At 42.7% G+C, this 26,068-nt stretch overlaps 1 protein-coding gene across 3 annotated transcripts in view; it reads right to left on the minus strand.

Annotated features, from left to right (window-relative positions):
- LOC144474596 (FH1/FH2 domain-containing protein 3-like) overlaps nucleotides 1-26,068 on the minus strand; it is a 294,352-nt gene that overhangs the window by 62,653 nt on the left and 205,631 nt on the right. For all 3 annotated transcript variants that reach the window (XM_078189652.1, XM_078189662.1, XM_078189672.1), the window contains 2 exons: nucleotides 11,416-11,483; nucleotides 7,154-7,259 (listed from right to left, as the gene is read on the minus strand). In XM_078189652.1, the coding sequence (XP_078045778.1) occupies nucleotides 7,154-7,259; nucleotides 11,416-11,483 (174 nt within the window). The remainder of the gene's footprint in view (nucleotides 1-7,153; nucleotides 7,260-11,415; nucleotides 11,484-26,068) is intronic.

Raw genomic sequence — 26,068 nt, forward strand, 5'->3', positions numbered from 1 at the left:
TACTTCTCAAATTAGTTACATTTCCGCGCGTAAGTTATATAGTATATTCACTTATTTTACTCGGTCTATCTTAGGAATTGCATAGAATAGATTGAGTTCCACTTTTGTGCCTAAAATACAATCGTAAGTAAAACGTGGATATTAACAAGCAAAATATTCCTGCATTACAGTTGACAGTAGAAAATTATTCAGTACAGTTTTATTCTAAATAGAAATTTATTACCTAGGCACAATCAGAGATAGATTCATGATTTAGCCATGAGCATACATCGGACAAGAGCAGAATTTAAAAGAGAACATTCATCACATATACGGACCAATGCCTCCGGTATTAGAAATTATACTTTTACTCGCGGTCGAAGCAGCGTTTTTATGCGTCGGTCCGCTTCGACGTGGCCGAAAGCCGGTAAAACTATACGGTAATAGTTCAATTCCGATTTACGACTGACGCGTCGCGCGGAAACTAGATTTCCCGAGGTTCTGGCAGTGAGGTACACCCGTTGTCTATGCGGTCGTGCGTTATTTTTTCGCGGAATCGCGGCGTCGAAACGATCGATGCGCGACCGGGTTTCGGCGTCGATGAAAATATGCAAATGTCGCGGCCGAGTCCGCGGGATTTTACGCTGATCGCGGCCGATCAGCCCCGGTGAATTCCTATTTGCGCGTTATTGCCTCGCAGTATGCATGCCGGGCGTGCTCTCTGATTTGCGCGCTTCCGTTGCCGCGGGAAAATCCAGCCGGCGCGGTCACGATTCAAACGCAACGATCGTCCCTGTATTATCCCGAGCAATTTTCACGGCTTTGTGCCCCGCCACCGCGGCAAAATTCTATGAATTATCGCGGAAGACGTGGCGCTCGAACGACGCGCGGAATTTCGTGCGGTGAACTTCGACGAGCCGATCCTTCATCGCGCGGTTTATTTTCAACCTGGTTTTGCTTCCGGGTTGCTACTCTTGGAAACTAGCCCTCCCGAGCTACCGAGTGCGTCGTTTCGCTTCTTGCTACCGTTCCGCGACCGCTAAGGGCATTTGTCGCCGCGATATTCCGCGCAATCCTTAACCCTTGCGTTCGCCTCTGCTCTACAATTTAATTCGACAAATTCGTTTTTGTTGTCTTACTATTATACGATAAAAATTAATTTTTACACAATAAAGAAAGAGTTGACGATATTTTAAACAAGACGAAATTCTAAATTCTTTATAATACTTCTAAATATTTATTATTTAACCATCTTTCCTTTTCAAATACTCTGACACCTCTAATTTCTCCCTAACTGTAACAAGTGTTTACCAGTTTGTTTCGAAGAAATAATTATAATTGAGTTGAATGTTAATCGAAATTCGAATTATTTCGAAGCTTACGCAAATCGATGATTTTAGTTGCTGAGCATTTGCACGCGAGATATCACGCGAACACTGAATCAAGGCGACGACGAAATTCTAATCTCGAGAATTTCGGGAATCCATTGTTTTTTCGAGGACCCGTCTCTTGGCACTGTTCGAGGTCACGACATAATGTAGACTCGTTTTTCAGGAGCTGTTAGTTTTGGTGTCAAGTTCGTTGCAAAAGCGGGGCCAGTGCGTTGCCAAGCCGTCTCTGTGATATCGTGCTTAATCGTGCACGAGGGTCCGGTAACTGTTCCAACTGGACCGAACAGGTGTTTTATAACCTCGACGCTTTGTCCCAAAATTCGAATTACGATGGAATTCTTGTTCGCGCTTGCTGAACACGCGATACAATTTTTGTAATATTTTAATCCCTATATTACCAATACTCAATTTCGTTAAGTTACACCGAATGCAATTATTTCAACAATCAGAATGACAGACAGTTACCTGACACAGCTGCCAAAGTTTAACATAGCTTCACGCGAATCGTTACCAAGAAGTGTTTGTTGCAACGTTGCAACATAAAGTGTGAACAGAAGACGTGTAAGCAAGAACTGAAAATGTTTGCAAGAGTAGTCGGTAAACAAGATCGCGTTTCTGTAAATCAAGTTATAAAAGTAGCTATAATTAAACCAGTAATTAGAAGCTGAAAGTATAGAATTTTTGAAAAATTTCAGTTTGTTTAAATATCATTCGGTGCAAGGTTTGAGGTCACGATACCTTGCAGCGGAATAGCGAAAAGAATTATGGAGAAGATTTCGCTTCCGAAAAATAGTATACCACTAAATCCTATTCATAAAACCGCATTAAAATGTGAGCGAAACGGGGCCGCATGCATAGAGTTCTATTCAGAAGTCCGTCTACGTGTAATGAACGGCAGGAGAGTACTGAAAAATTCCGCATCTGCAAACATATTGAAACGCGCGACGGACAAAGCGGGGAAACAGATCGGCGGAAAGTTGATCCACGGTCTCCCATCATCCGGATGAGATGGGGCTCCATTCTGCTGAAGAAGCCAGCGATCCGTCGGTTTCGCTCGAATTAGGGAAACGACTTATCAAAGTTACCATTGGAACACTCCCGGCATGTCGAAACTTCCGAAGCGTCGAAACTCTAATAAGCCAATAGCGTGGAGGAAGTGTGACAGCGGTCAACCAAATCTGACAAAGCAACAAAAGACGTCTACTTTGTTCCCTTTAAGGCCAGAGTCACGCGAGCTTCGAAAAAACGACATTGGTGATTTTTTATTATTTTTCTATTTAAATTTTATGAAAGTCAAACAGTAGAAAATATTAATTTTAATATAATTACGTTATGCCACTAAACCTAATTTATTTATTAATATTTTCTGGATACTTGATAACCTAAGGTGGACTTGGCGGGCCGTTTTTATAAAAATCAAACAGTAGAAAATATTAATTTTGATATAGTTACGTTATGCCACTAAACCTAATTTATTTATTAATATTTTCTGGAGGTCGAGTACTTTTTCATATCTTTTTCAATTTAGAGACCGAGTACTTTTTCATATCCAATTCAATTTAGAGGTCGAGTACTTTTTTCATATCCATTTCAATGGGTTTAGACTTTTCGGTGGGTCTACTGTTTGATTTTCATAAAAATGGCCCGCCAAGTCCACCTTAGGTATAATTTTTCTGGTTTCTCTAAGTATCCGTTCTATTGTGAATCCGTTTAAAGTATTGTTGCGAGTTTTGTAGGGTGCTCGCGGCATTTTATTTATAATAACGCGGTACTCAATTATATAAAAACAACTCTCTGATTATTCAGTAACGATGTATTGATCGCTTGGCAGTTCGATCACTTCTGTCTTGTCCGTCGGCACAACAGTTCCATGACAACCCCTATCTTCAGCTATTTCTTTAAGGGGTGTCCACAGCAGGGCAGTAACACATTACAGCGACTTGATATAGACAATTCGCCGTAACAGTATCAATGTTTTATCGTGATTTTCTACTTAGCTGGTTATGGAGTACTCTGTACAAACGGAGAAATTACTTTTGATTTCAGTACTTTCCTCGAAATCAAATAACACATGAAGTGGACAACTACTTCTGATTTTAATACCTTCTTCGAATGAAATTAAATGGTAAACAATATTTTGGAGTTTTTTTATATCGTTCCGAAGTTTATCATTGTACCTACTTTTGTGCATTAATTTAACGTTTTTTGTATTTGAAACCATTTTGTGGGGGTGGAGTGTTGGATGGGGTTTTTGGGGGGTGGGGGGTTGTTATTAACAATTCTTAGAGATTTTTTGGAGGGTTTACTAATATCATTTGAATGCTCCTTTGGGGGACCAATTGTTTTACGTTGATATCTTCTGTATGCTTGTTTGCGTGAATTCATTGTTGTGGAGACTTTTTTTTGTGGGAACCAAAGTCCCAAGCAAACTCAACTACTTCGCCTATTTTACGTTGCCCTGGTAATGTTTTTTATTGTGATTTTTCTATTTAAAACCAAGGACAAATTTTCCTTATTTTCCATTAGTAAAAGAAAAAGAGACGACCAACGTCCGTCGATTCGACGCTCGCATGGCACTGGCCTAAATTAGTTACTTAACGTCGTCCGGCCTTTCTGCCAGCGACAACGTTGCGAACGAGCACTGATTTCAGCACGTGATAAACATAAACGGCTAATTGTTTCACGAGCTATCTCATCCGGCCCGGTCCAGCCCAGCCTAGGCCCGCGTCGCCTTATCGGCAACTTTTAGTCGCTCGATATTCCCTTAATCTTAATCGACTCGACGAAACTAAGTTCGTTACCGTCTAGCGGAGAGTCGTAAAAGAATTATATTAAACCCCCCCGAGGGCGACTCCGGGGCTCTAAAGCTGCTGAATCGTCGCTCGTCGTAATTCGGAATTAGTTATTTTGTAAAACGAGAGCCGATAATTTTAGATTTGTCACGGCGATTAAGAAATTCCTGTACGATTTGTAGGAATTGAATCGCAGAAACTGGAAAACGAGATTTGTAATTGGTGGCATTAGTTTTTGATTTGGTATGCGAAGAAGGAGATAGCATTGCTAGTTTCGGAATAAAATAACTCCTTTTTATCTATTGTAGATTCTATAGAAGGTATAAAACGAGGTATTGAGAGTAACATGTTTCAAACTAATATATTCATCGAACAATATTAGATTGCATTAAATCGTCTACGTCTTCGTCAGTTTCTGCACAATATGCAAACCAGGGCCGATTACTTGCTCCGGCTGCTAATAAATTCGATTTTTGAAGTGACTCGACAATAGCAAACATCGAGAGCCCCGTTGAAAGGAAACCGCGAACAGCATCGTCCATCGTCCCCGGTTTTCCGGGACCGTTTTTTTCCGCGGAAAGTTTCGGCCGGTCTCTCGAGTCCCTGAAAGGACTGGGTCGGTACACAATGCACTCGAAGTCTCGCGGAATCGAAGACAAGAGGGAGTCTACGGCCTCTATCCGGCCTCTGTTCGGCCACTGTTCGTTATCGAAGCGAAAAGAGAACAGTGTTGAGTCGAGCTACAAGTGGGTTGCGGGCGCGCGCGCGGAACTACGGGACGCGGACGCGGACGCGCGGAATTGGTCTTCTTGTGCGTTGCTCGGTCCAGGGAGGTTTACGAACCACTCGACCGGGCTGCGTCGAGCCGAGATGAGCCGTGCCGAGCCGAGCCGAGCGTTTGCAAGCGGAGCGAGGCGAGGAAGCCACTCGAACATCGCGCGCGCGCGCGCGCGCGATGAAAGGGTGCATTGATAATCTGCAACGCGTCGCGTTTTCGCCAGGCGGAGACCGGAGGTTGCTTACCGCTTTGCGTGCCGCCTCCGCTTCTGTAAACACGCGCGTTAACGGCGCAGTTTGCCTGCGTGCTCCACGGGGAACGCACGCGTGTACCATCGGCGCCGGGGATGCGCGTGCCGCGGAAAACGCGCGGAAACGAGAGAGCTCGTCTCGGGCTTCCTCGTTATCCGCATTACGACCGTATTATCTCATCGCCGCTAACGAGACAAGCAACGCCCTCGCGTCTACCGGGAAATCTCGGCACCGAACGCAACCCCAGCTTCCAGAAACTGTCTAATGCTGCGTTTTCACTCGTCCGACGAACGATGATCGTCTATCGATCTTACCGGTCCGTTTAGCCCTTGTCTTTAAAAATAAAAGGCCGCAGTAGTTTTACCGGTCTCTCCTACTTTACAAGTCTTCCATTGAGAAGGCTCTCTTAATTTATTGCTAAACGGAAAAACATTTCGTCGAAGTTTATCACTCTTGCAATCTTAGATTCACTTAAAAACCAATTTCAGTGTATGACAACTGTTACTCGAATTATTTTACAACCGATCACGTGGAACGCGTGCATCACGAACTGAACAAAGTTATTTTGAACAATATTGTAGAAATATATTTAATAATAAGTTGTTTAAAATTAGAAAAGTATAGACTAGAATAATTGACAGAAAAATACCGAAACTGAGGACACGACTACTCGATAACTCTTCACTCCTACAATGGTCCCTCTTGATGTCTACAATGTCTTAAAAACTACATCGTCCTTATATTATATCGATCATACTATATTACGATACTACAATATTGATATCATTTTGCCATATTATCACAACTACTGTATCATTATAGCCCTAGATAAAGTCTACACAAGTCAAGCATTCGAATAATACTATATCACGGTTGTTCATTTTGCGCATGCGATCTAATTCCTCGGAGCACCCTCTGCTCTTGATAACTTGACCGGTCGCATTGTTAGCAGCCAACATGTTCTTCTTTCGTATCAACAATCTACCACACACACACACGTTGATCCCTCTTCAATTTTTTGCCCCTTCTGAAACCGTCCTTAACCACCCTTCTCGCACCCCCATCCCTCTTTCAACGTATCTAACACCCTTTCCACTCTTTCATCAGTCCCTTCCTTTGTGTCTGTCCAAGATTGACACTCTTGACACTCCTTCGGTCCACTTGACTCACTTGACTCTCCGGACCTCTTCGAACATCCTTTGAGGGTTTTATTGTTACAAATATTCGAATTCCGGTCTATAATACTTCAGAAAGCTATATCGGTATTACGCTGTTTAATTTCGTACACGATATGGAGTTAGAAATTTGGTTTCTCTGCTATTAAAATTTGGAGATGAAAGTAAATCTAGATTAAAATTTCAATATAAAATTAAAAATAAATCTAGATTAAAATATCTATTTAAAATTAAAATTAAATCTAGACTAAATCGATATCGATTGCTGATTGGTATAATAGAATCTGTGTCCAATTTGATTCAAGTTGCAAACGATCCATCTATGGTCTAATTTTGTAATGATATGCAAACAGAGTAAATTGCTGGCAATAAAATGATCTTCAAAGTTTCACTCTACTAAGTACTGTATACACAATCTGAAATTAATTCATGGACTATATTCGGACCCCCGTTCGACAAAAGCAATCTCTTTTCCTTGTGATCTTGTAATCGGGATTACAGCGTGCCTTAAGGTCAAGTCGATTAACGCGTTTACCCTTGCGGCATAATTAAGCGTAACAAGTATCGAGCAGCGCGCGCGCGCTCTTCGGGAACATAACATTCTTCGCTCGTAAACGTTTATGGTGGCAGTTTGAACGTTTTTATAACCGGGATCACGAAAATGCTCGAAACGTTCGCCGGGGAGCAGGTACACGTTATTAGAACGCCGCGCCGCGCCGCGCCGCGCCGGGACGACGTTATGCAGGAAACAAGTTGTAATCTATCGGCAAATTGTCAGGATACTCACCTCGTAGTATGTAATTTTGATAATTTTGGTCGGCCTCGCTGCCAACCTTGATGAGGCAGGCAAGCCCGTCATTTTGCACAAACTCGTGCACCAGGTCCTTGTCCTCCTGCAAAAGCAAAGTTTATGGTAAGTAGAGTCCCGCTCTCCACGGGACGCATAGATATACCTGCTATGTAAACGCCCGGCCGATCGACTCGCGTGTAATTTATTCCCGAACGCGGTACGGAGTTACTAATCGACAGGTTCTGACGTACGCCCGAATCCGTGTCCATCTGCGGATTTGTAATGCTAAACCACACCGCGGCTCTAATACGTCACGTGATGGACAACTATTATCCAACGATGAGCGTTCGTTCGTTACTGAATATTTAGGATCTTGAATATCAATCTTTATATAGAAGTGCTGCATTTTCTTATTACAATCTCTGGAATATTTTCTTGACATTTTAATAGAGCGAGTAGAGAATTATCTGCACCAATTGCAAGTAATGGAAATTAAACACAAAGGTTTTCTTGTCTCTAAGAATTTTAATGGATTGGAAATTACTGAACATTCTGAAATGTTTCCAATCTATCATTTTAAATTTTACTAACTGAATTACTTTGTGATCTACATATAGCTTCTAAGATCACGAGAATCTACGATGAAGCACTTTTAAACATTTCAAGACGAATTTCGACATTCTGACGATACCAGGATCGTATATTCGATTCCAGACGTGATTGAATCATATACATTAGAAAATATTAAACTATATTACTCGTTTTTCTTACTATTTAAGTCTTCGATACGTAATCTAGTTCCGCGAAGAAAGTATTTTGGGTACTTCACAAAATCCTGGCCCGCAAAGAGATAATTTTTATTATTAACCCCTTGCACTACGATTCCTTTCACGCTGCATTGAACAACACTTATTTGTCGTTGACAAATGTTTTCCTTAGACCAGACTATTCTTGTTTCTTTTATTATCTTTATGCACTTTTGTTTTCAGACTTTTATAACAGAAGAATAAATCTAATTTCGATGTGATATAAATTAATAATATTCGCGTATCACGAGTCTGACCCGTTATTACAATGCAAGGGGTTAATGAATTATATCATTTTACTTCTTAATGATTACCAAGAGCTTCTATTATAAATAACGATAATTTATATCGTTAAATAATAATGATACTATTTTCGCTTCTCGAGCTTAAACCACAGCCAAACATTTCTTAAAGACGTCCACTATTTTGCTTCCCCTTAACCACAAATGTCTCGCGAAGACGCGACTCTAGAACAATGTTTACGGGTCGGGAGCAGGGAACAGAAGCCTGGATCCGTCTCGTTTGCCTAACAATCCAATTATTTCGGCTGCCGGGATCCGGTATTTCTTCTAGCCCGACGCGTTCGAAAGACCGAGGATGTTTCGAAGCGCGACGTGTCCCGGCCACGGCCTCCCGATTCCCGGCTCACGGCGCGCGAGGAGACGCGTTTAGCGGAAACAAGAGAAAAGCCGATTAAGGTCGGGGAGATGATCGGTTGCCGACGTTCCGATGGAAACGCGAACGGAGATGGCGAAAGAACGAGCCGGGCCGGGCCGGGCCGGAGTTGATATCCGATCCCGGAGGAGATTTATCTCACGGCGTCTCCGCCTAAGCCAGCCGGAGGCCGGATAAGGTAAATGGAATTAGTTAGGCCGCCACGGGTGCGAAGTCGCGGACATAATGGAAAATCTAGCCAAGTTTGATTAAACCCGCTCGTTCCCAGCGGTCGCGACGGGGGATCCAGGGAACGTCTCGGGATCACTCGGGATCGCTGGATCTTAGGTGGGCCGATCGCAGCCGGACCCCGCGACCGGAAACGCGCACGCTCGATTAGCCCCGGCCGGATTAACAAGGCGAAATTGAACGTTGCATCGACGATGCCCGCGCGATAAATCCCGGGCCGATCCTCGAGAAAGAAGCTAGGGGAAGAGCGGAGGATACCGGCCGCGGCCCGGTTCTACGGGGATACGGCGAGTCTGGTTTGTAATTAATTTCGTAGCTAGCCGGCTTGATAATTGAAACGATAAGAGACTCGCGGTAGAACGAATTTCAGAATTGTTTTCGCTGGATTTTCGTCTCTCAAAAGGTACGCGATCGTAAATAGAACCGGACGCCGGCTCTCTGTCTTCAACCGCGACACGAACAGGGGTTCTTTAACGAAACCGCTTTGTTGCTTGTAATTAGATCGCGGAGCTTTATGCAAAACGGGATTTTCTTCGTTTGGTTTAGAGAGAGAGAGAGACTCGAGTCGGAGGGAAACTTATTCGTGGTTTTGATGTTAATATTCAGAGAATGGATAACGTTGCGGGAAGAAGTGTCTTTACATAGCTAGAAACCGAAGGGGACGCGGTCATGAGGGAGGGCTGATAGAATCGAATTCGCGAACGATTTTCGAAGAGAATTGCTAAAACGGAGCAATCGGTTATCCGACCTTTGCGAATTATTGGAGCTGTCAATGCGCGGGCGTGTTCCAACGAAAGGGAGAGGCAACTTCCGGTCGAATGGGCTAATCAACGAAACAATTAGGGTCAGCTCGTGCGAACAACAGATTATCGAGCACCGCGTTAGACACCGGCTCCATTCATCACAATTCTAATATAATTCTCCAATAAACTCATCCATCACTTAGGAGCGGCGATAGCTTCCGGTCTAATGGGATTTCTTTCCGTACAGAGTTTTCAACTTCGAACGCTGGCCGAGCAACGGATCCTTCTCTGTCGGCTAATTGCGAGATTTAATTGTAAGGGCAACAACAAAAAGGGGTGCACGGCCAAGAAAGTCGAGGCTCGAATAAACACGCTTCCTCTCCGGAGTTTTCTCCGACCTTCCGGAAGCAGGCAAAGGAAAGTTAAAATGGATTAGAGCCGCGAAGCGAATTCATTTTATTTCCGGTCGAAAAACCGATCCTCGGTTAATTAAAAGCTACTAATCCCGCGATTCGATCTCGAATTTCATTTCGTTAGGGACGCGGAAACTCTTTCGTTCGACAAGACAAAATCGATCCGGCGAAGACGGCTCTAAGCTTCCGCGCGACATTTTCATATCAGTCAAGATAATTCAATGGACCAGAGAAAATTGAATCTTCTCTGAGCGAGACCCCGAGGCTCTATGAAGTCGAACGAATCTCGAAGACTGTGACATCTCAGTAGCGTGATGGTATTTTTAAAAGATGGAAAGTATGGTTCTAAACGCGAATGTGTAGTATAACTCTGTATGTATATTGATTATTGCTCCTATCGATTACGAGTTCAGGCTCTTAACCCCTTGCACTGCAATTCCTTCCGCGCTGCGTCGATTAGCACTTATTTATCCTTAATATTTTTCTTAATAAGAGCAGACAATTTTTGTTTCTCATATTTTCTTTATTTACTTTCGTTTCTAAGCTTCGATAACAGAATAATTAAATTTAATTTCGAGTTAGAGCAAATCAATAATATTCATACTCGAAAATTCTCGCATGAAATCCTTATCACGAGTCTGACTCGTTGCTATAGTATAAGGGGTTAAAATCATAAAATAATGAGATTGGAGAAAATTCGCCTCTTCGAGAAAAGTTTCAAATTATCATCAATAATCGCTGCGATTTCTTAGTGCGCTCTCCAGTCATTACGTTCGTCATTTCTCTAACCGGTGACGTATCCAACGAAAAGAAAATCACGCAGGCATATTACGCGGGTATTACGCGCGTAGACGCAGCGAGGAGTATTCGCAGCTGTCGAGCACGCTGCCAGCGAAAATGATTGGAATGCAACGCGCATGCCTCGCGTCGACGAATAACGAATTTGCGAAACAAAGGGTCGAGGTTATCGAGATACGTAGAACGGAAAGGGACGCGGCGTTGGAACGGGCTGTGTGGGAGGAAGAGGAAGAGAAGGAAGAAGAGGAGGAGGAGGTGGAGAAGGAGGGGGGTTGGCGCGATGCAACGGAGAAGGAACGAGAGAAAATGCACTCGCTCGAACCGCCATGCAAATATTTACTCGTCGAGCGAGTAGCTTCGCGTAAAAATAGCCTTCCTCCCACCCCTACGTCGCCCTTGCCCTTCCCTCTCCGCCTATCTAATATATTTTCCTCTTCTTGCCTCCTTTGCTCTAGCCTCCCTCCTCCGTTTCCACGGCACCCGTTCCATCTTTCTCGTTATCGTTCCCTTCCGCTCGCTGTCTCTATCCGCGCCGCGCGTGCACGTCCGCTCGCTCGATCTCGCGCAGGTATCGCCCGGCTCGGGTCTAAACTCACCTGAAAGATCTGCTTCAGGGAGAAGAGGGCCCGTCGCAGCTCGCGGCCCTCGCTGTTCAGCAGTTTTTCTGAAACAGACAAGCAACACGTAACCATTCATTATTAGAATTCCGTACGATCGCCGAGCATTGTTCGGCGGATTGCAGCGGTACCACACCAGCAACTCCATTTTTATAAAGTGTCTTTCGTTTTCGAGGTGGGCACGAGGCCAGATTGTAGCACCCACAAGAAATTTACACGATGTTTTGTCGATCGTCAAGCAGCAGTTTCCTTTTTACATATTTAATATCTTGCTTTGTATTTTTTGCTAATATGTTGGAATCGTTATGACATTTAAAGACGATCCACTAAATGTGGATTTTGTTTTGATCTGGTATAATAATTTTTAAACAAACCATCCATGAATTTTACTCTAGTTTATCCTAACAAATAATTATGAACCTAAAGATTTGTATTAATCAATTAAAAATAATTTAATAATCAAAATTTCAATACTAAAACGAATTCAAATTTAAGTTCACGAATTCCATTAATCGCTCTTACTATTTATTAAGGCAAACAAAACAAAAATTGAAATTGAATATTATTCTTCTATTGTTAATATTTACAACGTGTTTTTTGTATAGCTAACAAAATCTATCTTATCTTGACAAACTTACAGAAGTTTGTCAAGATAAACATTAGTGATTTCAATTGGCTTTTAGGAAACTACAAAGTGAATGACCTCGTTTCTCCATTGCGAGTGACTTTCGAGCCACCCTGTAGAATTAATATTAATATTCGTTCTCGTAAGACAACGTACTAAAGCACATTGCATCAAAATGGCTAACCAGCTTCAGATCCGTGAATAATGGAAAAATAGAAAATTGAATGTTATCGCGGCTCGGTACTCATCCGACTTCACGTTGCTGGTTTCTGAAACGAGATCAAACCTCTACGAAGATTCTCGACAACCGTGGAAGCCGAAGGGTCGCTATTACGTTAACCATCGAAATCTGCGCGCACGCGGTCTATTCTTCCGAGGCAGTCGTTCGCCGTATTCACAAAGGAATTGTCTCAAGGTCTTCTAGACTAACGGTGCCCGGAGAGGTGCTCGACGCCCCGCGTTCAAAGCCGTTGCGGCGAACACACCGCAAAACCACCCGGAAGTTCGTTCGGCGTAGGAAGATCAAGAACACGGACGAGACACACCGGGCCCCGCCGCTTTTGTTTCCGACGTCGACACGCCGTGCCGCGCGCCACGCCGACTCGTTAATTATCAAGTTCGCTTTACGCCCGATCAGATGGCCCGCGAGCTCTATCGCGGTACACGCTTTTCTATCCCCGGCGCGATGCGATGTTGCGCGATCCGATGCGCCTATCTGCCGTCGAATCTGCTTGTTACATTCGTACAAAGGAGCCTAAGGAAATTAATTAGGGTGCCGTGCCGCCGCCGCCTGCCAGTTATCTACTTGGCCCGTCGCAAAGAATACCAGAATCTTCAGCGACGAAACGCGCGCGAATTTTGCCGAATAATGTATCATCTCCAGCATCGTGGAAAATCTTTAGCTCACCTTTAACCCTATTCTCAGTCATCAAAAGTATTTATTTATATTTTTTATTTTTTAATAAAATTAAAGCATATCATTGCGTTACAGATATACGTAAATTTAAAGAAAAAAGAATTAATATATTTTATTTTTCATTTTTAATCTTGCATATTATGTATTACTGTTCGATCAACGAGAATTAATTTTGAGCAACGTAATAACTATGTATAAACTTAATACGATTACAAAGGGTTAATTTCGTTAATCCTTTATACGAGCTTAAAATAATCGACGTAACTAGTGGATTTAGAAATCTTCACGTATACATTAAAAACGAATGTACAATGTTTGACAAACGTGAATTTATTCTAATGGGTGAAATGAACATAAAAATTGTATAATGTCAACGATTATGAAGAAGAAAGAACAAAAGAAGATGTTATTTTCTGACTAAAAATCAATCGAGATGAAATTAAAGAATACGTATATAAAGAATTCCGAGAAGATATCGCAGGATTCGTGCGATTTTTCCAATCGGAAAAACCAAGTTCAGTCTCCAGGCCAATATCGTTTAGAGAAAATCCAGTCATTAGCCTCGCGGGCATCGATCGGGCTTAAACGACGCGTAATATCGCATGGAAAATCCGTGGCCGACGATTTCATATCGGGACAATAACTCTCCGTCCCATTTTTCGCTGGCGGCTAAGATCATTTACCGGGCCTAATTAGAGGAAAACCGGCAATTAAGTCAGCGATTAATTTTATACGACGAATTTTCGTTAGCTCGAGCTCGCCGTTCCGCCTCTATTATCCGTCGTACCCCTTCCGCTGTTCCCTTCATCCTACGCACAGACACACGATTTCCTTCCCTCCCTCTCTCTCTCTCTTTCTCTCTCTCTCTCTCTCTCTCTCTCTCTCTCTTTCTGTCTCACTTTTTCTCTGTGACTCGCATGCACAGACACAACACGCGCAATCTTGGTCGGTCCCCCTCTCTGTCTGCTTTCCCGCTCCTTTTCCCCGTGTCGGTTCTATCATTCTTTTTCAATCGCGGCTAGCCTGTATTACTAATAATTGAATTTCATTTCACCAGCGGCGCACTAAATTCAATTTCCCGTGGCTCGGCGGTCGCATCGAGATTTTCCAGCCTGCTGGAAATTCAGGGGACAGAGACAGAAACGGAGAAAAGAAGACGAGGGAGAGAAAGGTAGAGAGAGAGGGAGAGAGAGAGAGAGAAAGGTAGAGAGAGAGAGAGAGAGAGAGAGAGAGAGAGAGAAGGGTAACGTTACTCACAGCGGCGCTCGCCGACGAAAAATCGGAAAACGCATTATCGGCGGCGGCGGGGGAGGCTCGAAGAAATACGCGCCACTGCCGTCCCGTCCTGTTGAATAAAGAAACGAAAACCGGAAACTGTCGGAGTCAATTTTACGTGACGGTCCCCCGCGATACATCGATCGCGGCGGCGCCGATCGCGCGTCTGAATACACGCTTAATCGAGCATCGCGTCTCCCTTCACGGCTGATAATTGCTTCGCGCGAATATCAATGGGAATAATTTTACTTGCACCGCGTCGCGTTTCACGGCTGGTGTACGCTCGGTTCGAAAAAATGTTCGGGAACTTGCTCACTTTTCACCAACTGCAATTGTAAACGCCGTATTTTTTAGCATGCTCGAAAATATCCTAGCAATTATTTTTGGATCTCTAAAAGAGGTCTTGGAATATTTGCAAACAAACAGAATGTAGTTCAAACGGAAAATATTTATAAGACTTTGAAAATTATACGTTTGAGATACTTGTGTATGGCGAATTTAAATATTAATGGTAGCAAAGCGAAGCAATTTTCGGAAGAATTTTCGAAACGTAACGCGAATCGATGCGATGCAAAGTAATCGTTATATCGAACGTTTCGGAGCACTTTACTAATTATCAACGCAATTAGCAAACGTACGTGCACGTAACAATGCAGCGTGGCGTTCCGGTCGGCAAGAAACGCAATAAGAAAGTGTTAAGCTTGTATAATTCCGTTCTCAATTAACGGAGAAGGACTCCGTAGTTAACGTCGCAAAAAGGAACAGACGAAAGTGGACCACGATCGCAGCGGACCCGTAATTTTTCCGAAACCTCGGGGCGACTAACCAATTGAGCTAATTTCCATACTCGTGACTGGACGTAATTCGCGAATTCACAAGGACGAGTCGTCTGGTTCAAGGACTTCGACTCGGAGGATTTATCGTCGCCGGCGACCGGCGACCGGCGACGGCTACCGACGCCGTAGGTTACGGCAAATAGTCTCGGACGTGTTCAAAAATAACGGAATCTATCGAACGAGGAGGCAGCATCGATCATTAGCACACCGTTTTCTTCTATTTGCATATTTACGAAACCGTGATTCTGCTAAATATTTTCGAGTCGAAGAGCCGATATATGGGGAACACGTAAAGAAGGCATTAGCGAAGTTTTGCAGACAGCTGTTATATAAAATAATAACGCTTGACGATACTTAAAAGTAACATTATCATTGCTGGTAATCGCAGCGATGTTTTACTGCGGCAGGCAATATACTTTAAAACAGGATTAGTTGTAAATCGCGACTTTTCCGATGAAAACTCCGTGAACGCTATTTCCGGAATGATGTTACGTACTCGGCATCGTTAGCGTCGGGACGCAGAAATAATGAATTCGATACCGAAGCTTGATACGCAATTTTCGGTACTGTCATTTCGTACGAAGAAACCTGGATATCACGTGACAACAACACGATACGATATTCCAGACGAGATTCTATGTCCCAATGATTACAGCCTCCAATTTAACCGTACGAGTTATGCATCAGAACCTGTCCGATTCAATACCGGAACAACGCATGAAATTCCTGTTCGTAGCTCGTTTCGAATTAGAAAACGATCCGCGTGTAATTCGACGAGCGTCGCCGTGGAAGCGAGGCAGAGAGTATCGGTGTTCCGACCGATGACTGCAATCTTAAGCCGCTATTAAGTAATATCTTCCGCTAAAGACCACGTCTGCCACGGCGTTTCTTCGTTCTCCTGTTTACTGCAATCGACGTCAATCCTACTACTCACGATTCCACGGTATAAACTCTTCTTTTCCTAGTAATTGAGTTATTACGTCTTCAATGCCTCGCGCGAACGCTGCAAACTTTTACGTCTTCTTCACTTTTTTTTATTATTTTCGCCGCCATTAAGTGTAATCAATCCCGATGCTTTCATTTTTACACTTTCGTACGTACTTATAGTTCATTACTTGCCGTCAACTACGAACTTGGTTTTACGCACGTTTACGGTTAATTATGTTTCCTAAATTATGTTGCTCTCGTAGCACGTAATGCAGTTCATGCCTTTCTGATCAAACTTTCTTATTTATATTTGCATTCGTTCATTATCTTTACGTATCTTTTTTAACACCTGCGAATTTATGGAATAGGGACAGACATTCGTCTAATTCCATTAGATAAATCACAATGATTTTACTCAAAAAGATTAATTATCGTACGGATTCGAAACCGTCACGTTGTCTTATCAACCTGCAAACTTCTTCTGCCCCTCGCAACAACGTCGTGTGTTCTGCTTAAAATGAAATACATTATTCCAACCGACCTTTTTCCTAACTAATAAATAAAATCACCCTAACAGACAATATCGAAAACGTGGACTCACTATTGTCGAATAATTCCGTTCCTTCAAAAATGCGTTCGTACCTAACTCCGTAGAAAGCGCGGCGCCGAATGGCGAGCCTATTCTCCAACTTCATTCATAGTTATCCAGCTGGAGTTGGAGTACTTATGTTTTGGTCGGCCACGCCCTCGCCTTCGCAGCTCGGCTCGGCTCGGCTCGGTTGGGTCACGGTCCGCGGCGCCCAATTCGCGACTCCTTTCGCGGAAAAGGAGGCCCCGGCGACCGCATAATCGGCCGCTATCACGCGATCTTTAAATGCATTATGCATGCCGTTTGTCGGGGAGGAGAGGAGGGTCAGCACGAGAAACGGAGAGACGAACGTACGCGAGTACAGGTAATTAGGAATCGCTGTAGGAGCCGTGCGCAAGGGACCAACGGCTGTGGGAGGGGAGTTGGGAGCGAGGGAGAGGAAGAGGAGAGATACGGAAGCTAAGGTGTTGGAGCAGGAAAGAGAAAAAGAGAGAGAGAGAGAATGCACGCGAGAGAAAGAAAGAGAGAGAGGGGGGGGGGGGGGGGGAAGCAAGAGGACCCATCTTCTAAGAATAGCGGACCCAAGGCCCTCGGGCCCTTGGCCCCTCCGTAATCAGTGACCATATAAGCAGAAGCCTCTCCTTCTCTTTTTCTCCGCGTCGCGTCGCGTCCCGTCCCGTCGCGGGCCGCTTCTCTCCTCTTTGTTCGCGACGTTGAGCAAGCTCAACGGCTCGTAACACCGCGGCCCTGGATCCTCTCTTTCATTGATGCTCCGCGATGGGGCAGCCATTGGCCAGGCTGTTGCAACACCGAGAAACCGGCAATGTCCTTCCACCAGAGAGATCCCGATTTTTTGAGGCTCCGCGGCGAGACCGTCGCCGACGTTACGCGGAAACGTTCAATTAGTGGTCTATCGCTAATTAATCGATTTACCGTTCCCGCGGATACCGCGTTGTCATTTTCAAGCCGCCAGAGCTGTTCCGGGCCCTTTCAGCCTACGCAGGGCTAGCCATAAATGTCCTCTCTTAATTCTGTACTTGCCGAAGTTCTTAGTCGTACGCGGTAAAAGCATCTTTAAAAAGTATTAAACATTTCGTTACAAAAGTTGATCACCTGGATCTTTACGCAAAATAGAAAGTTGATCGTTTTCGTAAAATGCAAGTCGCTCGGAAATTTGTTACTTTCTCTGATCATTTGAATTAATTGCACACGATTCTTCGACACTTTTCAGTTCTTTGACACTTACTCATTCTTGTCAGAAAGTTCACATCAAATTATTTTCATCTTAATCGTCTTTTAGTAGAAAGTAAAATTATACCGTACAAGTTACTCGTATTAAAAATAAAGGATTACAGAAAATCATTACGGAAATCGTGGTTATCAATTTACAATTTCCATCGAATCGAATAACAAAGTGTTTAATACCTCGACAAACGTTGCTTGCGGCGATTCAAAATTGCTAATGAAACCCGACAATGTTAAAAATCTGATTTACCTCGCGCGATACTAAATATACGTTTTAATCCTGAATTAACCGTTACGGGGGGTCACAGTGGCATTATATTCACGATTTGCACTTTTATACAAATTTTTCGTACTTTTAGTATTTTATATAACAGCTGCGAATCAAATGTTTATTTGGATTGAAAATAATCGATGACTGAAATGATATAACTGACATAAATGAAAAGAACTTGAAACTATCGAATAATAATCCGCATAAACCGATATAAGTCGACAACGAATTTATAATTTCGAATAAAAGCAATTTTACACGATTTAAATTGATTTAAAGGTGAGACTTTTATTCTATGTACCACTATTATAGTGTGATTTCACACGGATCTGTGGAAGGTAACCACACACTTTTACGTATCGCATTTTTCTATATACTTAAAGTCTCTTATACCCCAATTATGCCAATTAGGGGTCACACTGAGAGAAGCCACAGCGAATCCACCGAGCAACCCGATTAGCCAATGTTTTTCAGCCGGGTTCGAGAATAACGTCGAGATTTTCTTGTCGTTGAACGGCGCGCGGCTTTCAACGAGGAAAAGCGAATTTTAATTGGGCGGTTTTCGTCGCGGTCGGCACGGGAACGTTGCCCGATAACCGGGTCCGCGGTTTTTAAGGCGCGCGAGAAGAATAATCGCCAGCCAAGAAGTGAGACCCGCGCGCGTTTCGCTTCGCGTGCTCTCGCCGCTCGGGCTCGCGTAAACGTGTTACTCTCACCGTGATTACGGCGGGCTAACTTTTTAATTAATCAGATGCATTCATCAAGCTAAATAATGTTATTCCGGCGAACTCCAGGGTCCGAGCAGCGAGCTCGAAAATGCTCGCGACAGGTTATTACGAGACAATCGAGAGGTCGTCGATGGAAAAAGGACGCGCGAGCTTTATTTGCATGTGTTACTTCTCTCTATTGTTTGCGTCGGCTGGGTTACATTAGATGTTTTGTTGCGTGGTTCGCTTGAGACTCATTTAACAATTACTTGGCTCGGCGGTGGCGTGCCGTACAATTTACATTGACGGTTTTGTTCGCGCGGAGAAATATGAACAGTGTTGCATCTGCGAAGGAAGCAGTTGATCGAGTTAAAAATTATTTCGGTAGTTATTTTAGTATTATTATATTCATAACATGTTCCAATTTGAATAACGATTTGAATAATTTCGTGGAGAAATATGAAGTAGAAAGTTAGACTTCGGTTCCCGAAGATCGAATTTTCAACTATCGGAGATCGAGTAGAACGCCGTAATTTGTCTGAACGCCGTAAAATTCGAAACTCGATGTACATCGACGCTGGACAGTGTTGTTAACGCGATACGTATCTGGAACGTGTGCGGTGTAATCCAGTTCTCTAATTAAAGATGTTTCTCGCGCGACGAGGTCCGTTCCGTGTTTTAATCTTTACGGCGTACCGAAAGCGAAGATCGGCACGCTACGAGAATTTTCTGCAGAAACGCGAGCCAAGAAAATTCGCTCCGCTCTTTGAGGAACGCGATATCGTTGAAAGAAGAGCCGGGGTAAGTGCGTTGCGCAGATTCCTTCTCGAGGAGGCGGCTAAAGTCGGAAATGTCGGTCAAATTGTTGCAGAATATCAAGATAGCGCGCCGGAGGTAGGAGAAGCGGATGATAAGGCGGTAAAATCGGAGCGTTGGAAATAAAACGTCTGGATGGAGATCGGTGTTTGCGGAGCACCCGGTATGCAGGACGGCTGCCGTTCGCCCGAAAAGCATAATACGGGGGAATCGTGCAAGATGGAATCTATTTCAAGGCCGAGCGAGCTCGTCCGCAGTTGCTGAGGGTGTGCGAAATCCGATTCCGCGTGTCGCATGATGCGTGCGAAACGGTCCGTCTTGTTCTGTTGGCGCTGCACGCGAAACCTTTGCTCCGCTCCAACGCGAGACGTTTGCCCACGAGGCTGGAAAACACGAGGCACGCGAAATATCGTGACCTTGCCCGACGAACGCAAAACCGAGAATGTTACTCGATAATTCCGCAATCCCTGCGATTTTTTTCCTACCTTTTAACGATTGCGCAATCGTAGACTTACTGGCTACGGTCGGACTATTTCTGCTCGATTCGCGCCTTGAAATCATTTACACTAGACCTACCTAGCTCGAAAAGAGACCAACGTTTACTGCTTTAGAAAAATAGCAAAACCTAATTCATTTAAACTTTTATTACGCTTTTATTGCTACATAAACTTTATTATCACAATGATAGTTTGAATAAAAGAATGTATTTAATCGTTTCTTAAGAACGAGTCTTTGTAGTTTCAACAATTAGAAAATGGAAATTGTGAAATCGGTCATTTCGATCGGCTTGGTTGAGCGTTAAATTATACGCGAATCTGAAGATGTATATCTCATACAATGGCCAAGTAATACTGACGCAAATATCGAAACACATCGACGATAATTATAATGTACCGTACGTGGTTGTACACGCAAGCACAGCAAACGAAGACTTTAAAAGAAGGGAAAGAATAAAAAGCAGAAAAGTATATAATAACGAAGAAATTATTGTTCACGTTGACAAGGAGAATATCAAAGGGTTTTTATCAAGATCGGTGGAAAGCTTGTCGACGGAGGTTCCATTTAATTCCTGGAGTTTATCGGCACACCGGGCTCCCGGCGCGCTAGTTCCAAAGCACATACCGTAGAGACTGCATCGCAGAAAATCCGATGAAATCTAAACGAAGTTCCAGCGCGCCGAAATATCCGATCAAAAGTGGAAGAAACTGTTTCCGCGGGTGCTAATAAAATTCTGACGGAACTTCGTGGAAGTCGCTCCACCCTATCTCCGATAACATAGAAGTAAACAGAGGAGAAGATTCCTCGAGCAAGGTAAATTCAAATACAAGAGAAACGGAAGACTAAACAACCAGAAGACCATGCTTCCAAACTTCGAAAGCAAACCTGACTCCGCAACTTCGAAAGTGAATCCAGACACGGCGGTATCGTGAAAAAAACGGTAATCAGGGGGGAGGGGTGGGAAATGTTAAAGACTGAAGGTGGAACTCCGGTAAGCTGGCACTTTCGTAGAAAAATGGAGACACGAGTAAATGAGAACTTGGCGCCGTTGAAGGAACGTAGGTGTATGTAGCACAGTATTTAACACGTTTAACGTTCGGTTTTTATCAAATTAGGGAAAATTCGGAGGTGTTTTTGTAAAAAATTATTCTGGACAGGGAGGAACTTTTTAATAAATGATAACCGTGAATAAGGAAGACACTTTTTCTTTTTACTTCTTAGATTCCTCACTCGGTGTGGTATACTATTTTTTCTAATAATTAATGCTTATTAATCTAATGGGTAGTTATATAAATTAAGGGCAAGCAGTGACCTCGAAATAAAGTCAATGTTCTAAGCAATTTCATGTTACGTAAAAAGTGACCGCTTTACTTTAATATGTAGAAATATTTTTAGTATCATGAACTATATTGTTTCAATTATTCCTTTGCAATATATTAAAAATTATAGTGTGAGATCAATTCCAAAAATTGTAAAAATTGTAGTCAAAAATTACCTGTAGTGCCATCTATAATTTGAAAGACAATATTAAAGCTTCGGTACTTTACCTTGGTATAAATTTATACTTCAAAAATATAAATAAATTTAGTAGTGTCAAACGAATAATAATCCTTATTTTTGTAATATCGTCAGAAGAATATGCAAATTTGTTCAAAGAATATACACTAAAAGAGTATACAATAGACTGCGAATCTGCAATATGAAAGTTTTCTGCATCGACCAACAAAGCTTGAAGAACTTAATAATTTTGCTAAACCTACAATCAGACAGTACTCTTAAATTTACCTTGTTCGTGTTCTACCTCCCCACGTCGGTTAGCAACGACCAAAGTCCGCAGCCCGCAGACAAGGGTTACGTTTCCTCCCGTCTAATGAATAAATGGCGCGAAGACGGAGGGAATGTTGTTCGAAGAAATTATAGATGCGGCCCAGAGAGCCGCGCGGAGCATCGAGAATAAACGAAACGGGCGACCGGAAGATTTCGCGGGGATCGGGGGCACGGGTAGAACCGTTAAAATATGTAAAACACCACGGCACACATCGGCCGGTTCCCCCGGCGCGACGCTCTCCTCCTGCCCTTTTTGTCCTACATGTTCTCTCGGGCCGCTAATTCTGGACCTTCGATCATCTCCGCTACCTTCGCAGGGTTCAACGAACGGCTACGGCCGCAGGTGAATTCTGCGAAGGACCGGGGCGAGCCGAAATCTGCTTCGGCCCCGCTCGATTCGCTGTGGAACGGGAACGAACCCGGTATTTACCCTCGCATTTCGAACCGCTTTTAACTTCCCTGCGATTTCGGGCACGTCGAACCGGAAACAGATGTATTACACGAGTATTTACGATCACGGCTAGGAGATCTTGTTCGACGAAAGCTTAATCCGAGATCTCCTGAATCCGGACGACTGACCTCTTGTTTCTATTTCAAGTTATTAACAATTGTGTTAACTCGCCCTGTGCTAACTTACACGCTCCATCGTGACGTTTGACAGGTTTTCCGATTTCCCGGTCGAATGAACACCCGACATTCCCGACTAGTCTCCGCTGATCCGATAAGCAGAATTTGCAGTATTGTCGGTGACTGCACACCAGAGCCAGGACTTTCTGGCACTGTATTACCTCCTTCAAAAAACTGACTTTACAATCTGTATTAATGTTATTAAAATATATATTAAAATCCATTTTATCTTGCACGTTGCGTAATGTTATAATTCTGTTACATTTCTTCCCTTTTTCAGTATATTTTGTTCTCTGTCACAGCCGAACAGATGTCTTTCTTTATTACGTACTAATGGGATTTTAACCCGTTTAACAAATAAATAAATAAATGAGGAAATACGTATTTCGATCTGTTTAAGCATACTAATTTTTTCACGAGTTTTAACGGACTGTTCGCCATTTTATCGGAATTGGATCGAATTTTAGCACGCAGATACGAAAATATCTATAAATGGAACTGAAATAGTAACCTCGTTAATTTCAGAAAAGTATTGGCAGATCCCGAACGTTCCTGCGTGTATACGTTTATATAGTATTCTGTGAAATTCGGTCGAACGAAGACTTTAATGAAATTTTATTTTATGTATGCGTTGCAGCGAGTGCAACGAAATTTCCGATGCAGCGAATAAACTGTCGTATTTTTTGACGGACGTTAGTCACTAAAACTGTGTAATTACAACAACGTTGGCAGTCAATGTGTCTCTCTGCGAACGTTAATTATAACCCTCTTCCATGATTGCGCGATGTTGCATCATATTATCAACGCTGGCTTATACAATGTATAAGGTGCAATGCTCGCAATCGCGCACTGCTCGAATCATTCGTGTTACGAATTCCAATTGATAGTACAACCGATTTATTACAATCGATTGAATTCACTGGCCAGACATTCGATCTGTAAATCTTTCGCAATGATCCTAATGAAACGTGAAACTGATCCAATAGGCTGAGCGAGCTGATTGCGTTTCGAGCGTTTCACGTCTCGTTTTACGAAAGCAGTGTCGCGAAGTAGTTAGCAAAGGGCGGACACGGTAATCGGTGATAATTATATTAATAATTGTAGAACAGCCGACGGCGATAGTGCTAAAATTCGCGGAAAGATACTACAGGATCGCGACGACGCGAAGACTTTCTAGGCAACAGCTTAATCGTATTTAATTACTCGTCACCTACTTCGCCGTTCACAGCGGACGCATATAATTAGAGGCGACCATACGACCGATTCCCGACGTAATAACAAGTTGAATGAGCACCGAGTCACTCTGTCGCACAGTTTACCATGCGCGTAATTACTATAATTCGTACGGTTTCCTTCGACGGGGACGAAAAAAATATTCCGTTTGAAAAAAGAACTGTGCCCTGGGGCATTAACGTTCTCCGCGTGTCCACGTATTTAGCGCTGTAACCGGCAAACGATGATTCGGTTTTAGTAGGTATTTCGCGCATGATGTTTTCCCGGAAGGTAAGTATAATTATAAAATTCTATTACAAAAATTAAAAATTCATTTCTATTATATTAGGTCTACCGGAAAATTCTATATGTTCTTCAAATGAAAGAAAACAATAAATTTTGTATGCACCTAATATTTATTGTATCATTATAATAATTTAGTATAATAGTAACTTATATCAATTGCCAGCGTGATGGCGATTTATGAATATCATGTTTGAGAAGTGCATGTCGCAAACGAAATGACATTTGCGGTCAGAACTTTCCGGTAGACCTTAAATATTAGGTTGATGCATATGAAAATGTCGGATGTTTACGTATATATATAAAACTGTATATCTTTTTTCAAAAGCTGTTGATTTAATCAAAATATGCCCCGTTTGCTTTACTACACCCTTTCCAACGAGATATCAATACAGAAATGCCTGTCTTAAACAAATTCTGATCTTTTGAATTAATATACTCTGATATGGAATATTTCAGAGTGTCTTCATTTATATACTATTTAGCCCGTAAAAGCTCGGGCAGGTTATGAGAAGTTTTAGGACAGCGTTGCCATTGTACGATGTTCGGCTGAAGAATGTGACAGCGACCTGTCATAAATAATGTCGGGATTAAGAGAAATAGAATGAACACCAGCATGAAAAACGTAAACACTTGAGTTTTTCTTCTCTGATGTCAGCTCTCCGATAAGACGTTGCCAATAGGTTCGCCCTCGGCGCGTGGCTGTTCCATTACAAACCGCGCGAAGCATGTTGAGCAGCTTGCGCTTGCATTTTACCGCATTTTCGTAACTTCCCCTCTACCTCTCGGACGTTAGAGACCCTTAGCGAACGGCTGGCGGATATATCCGCCCAAGCGTGTTTACCGCTGCGGACGGCTGGCGGATATATCCGCCCAAAATACTGCGCGCTCCAATACCCGTCGTTCACAGCGACGCTCGCCCGTCGAGCGCCGCCGTCCGAAGCCACTTCCACTGGAAATCCGAAATAAATCTTCTGGCTTATAGTTTTTCTATCCTATGCGATAAAGTGCATTTTATTAAGTTGGTGCATATGAATACTATATACTAGTCATCCTGTATGAACACTATATACTATTTAGCCCGTAAAAACTGTCCTAAATGTTTAAAATAGCGAAAGTCGCTTGGCGAAAGATCTATATTTTATAAAATTTTATATTTTACTTCATTTAATTTCGCAATTGTATTGTACGACGTATGCGTAGTTTTTGTGGGTTAAACAGTATGTAAATAGAGACAGTCTGAAAAATTCCATACTACAGTTTATTGATCCGAAAAATCAGAATTTCTTGAAGACAGACATTTATGAATTAAACTCGCGTTGGGAAAAGTGTATTGAAACAAGTGGGGCACATTTTGATTAAATTAATAGCTTTTGAAAAAAGATATGCAGTTTTATATACTCGCTTAAAAATCCGACATTTCATATGCACCAACCTAATATATTCGGACAAACTCAATTTTATTAGGATTTAATGTGGATTTTTGTGGCTGATTTTTGACACTTAATGCGTTCAATAGATCCAGAGAAAATGAAAATGGTCATTGCAAACGTTTCCTAATCATATCCGCTGGTGTACTCGGTGTTACAGCATCGAAATACGCACTTCTCCAATTGCGACAGGTGTTACGAAAAGAACGCTAGATCCTGGCGAAATAACAACGACGAGGACACGGTTGTGAAAACAATATCCTTAGCATTTCCTTTTCTGTCTTCCGGAAACTTATAAATCAGTTTTAAAACAGTGAAACACCACATTAAGAACAATCAACTATTTCCTTCAAATTTGTCGTTCTTTCTAACACTAAACCTACCGCGTCCTAAAATACATATACCTTCATTCCGATTAAAATATATTTTACATATATTTAGACCTCCTGTTATATTTCTTATAAGGTTTGATTAGATTAAGAAATTTATTCATTTTCTGTGAGAGTGACTTTATAACCGGAGGAAGTT

This window comes from Augochlora pura, chromosome 2, assembly GCF_028453695.1.
Source record: "Augochlora pura isolate Apur16 chromosome 2, APUR_v2.2.1, whole genome shotgun sequence".
NCBI lineage: Eukaryota > Metazoa > Arthropoda > Insecta > Hymenoptera > Halictidae > Augochlora > Augochlora pura.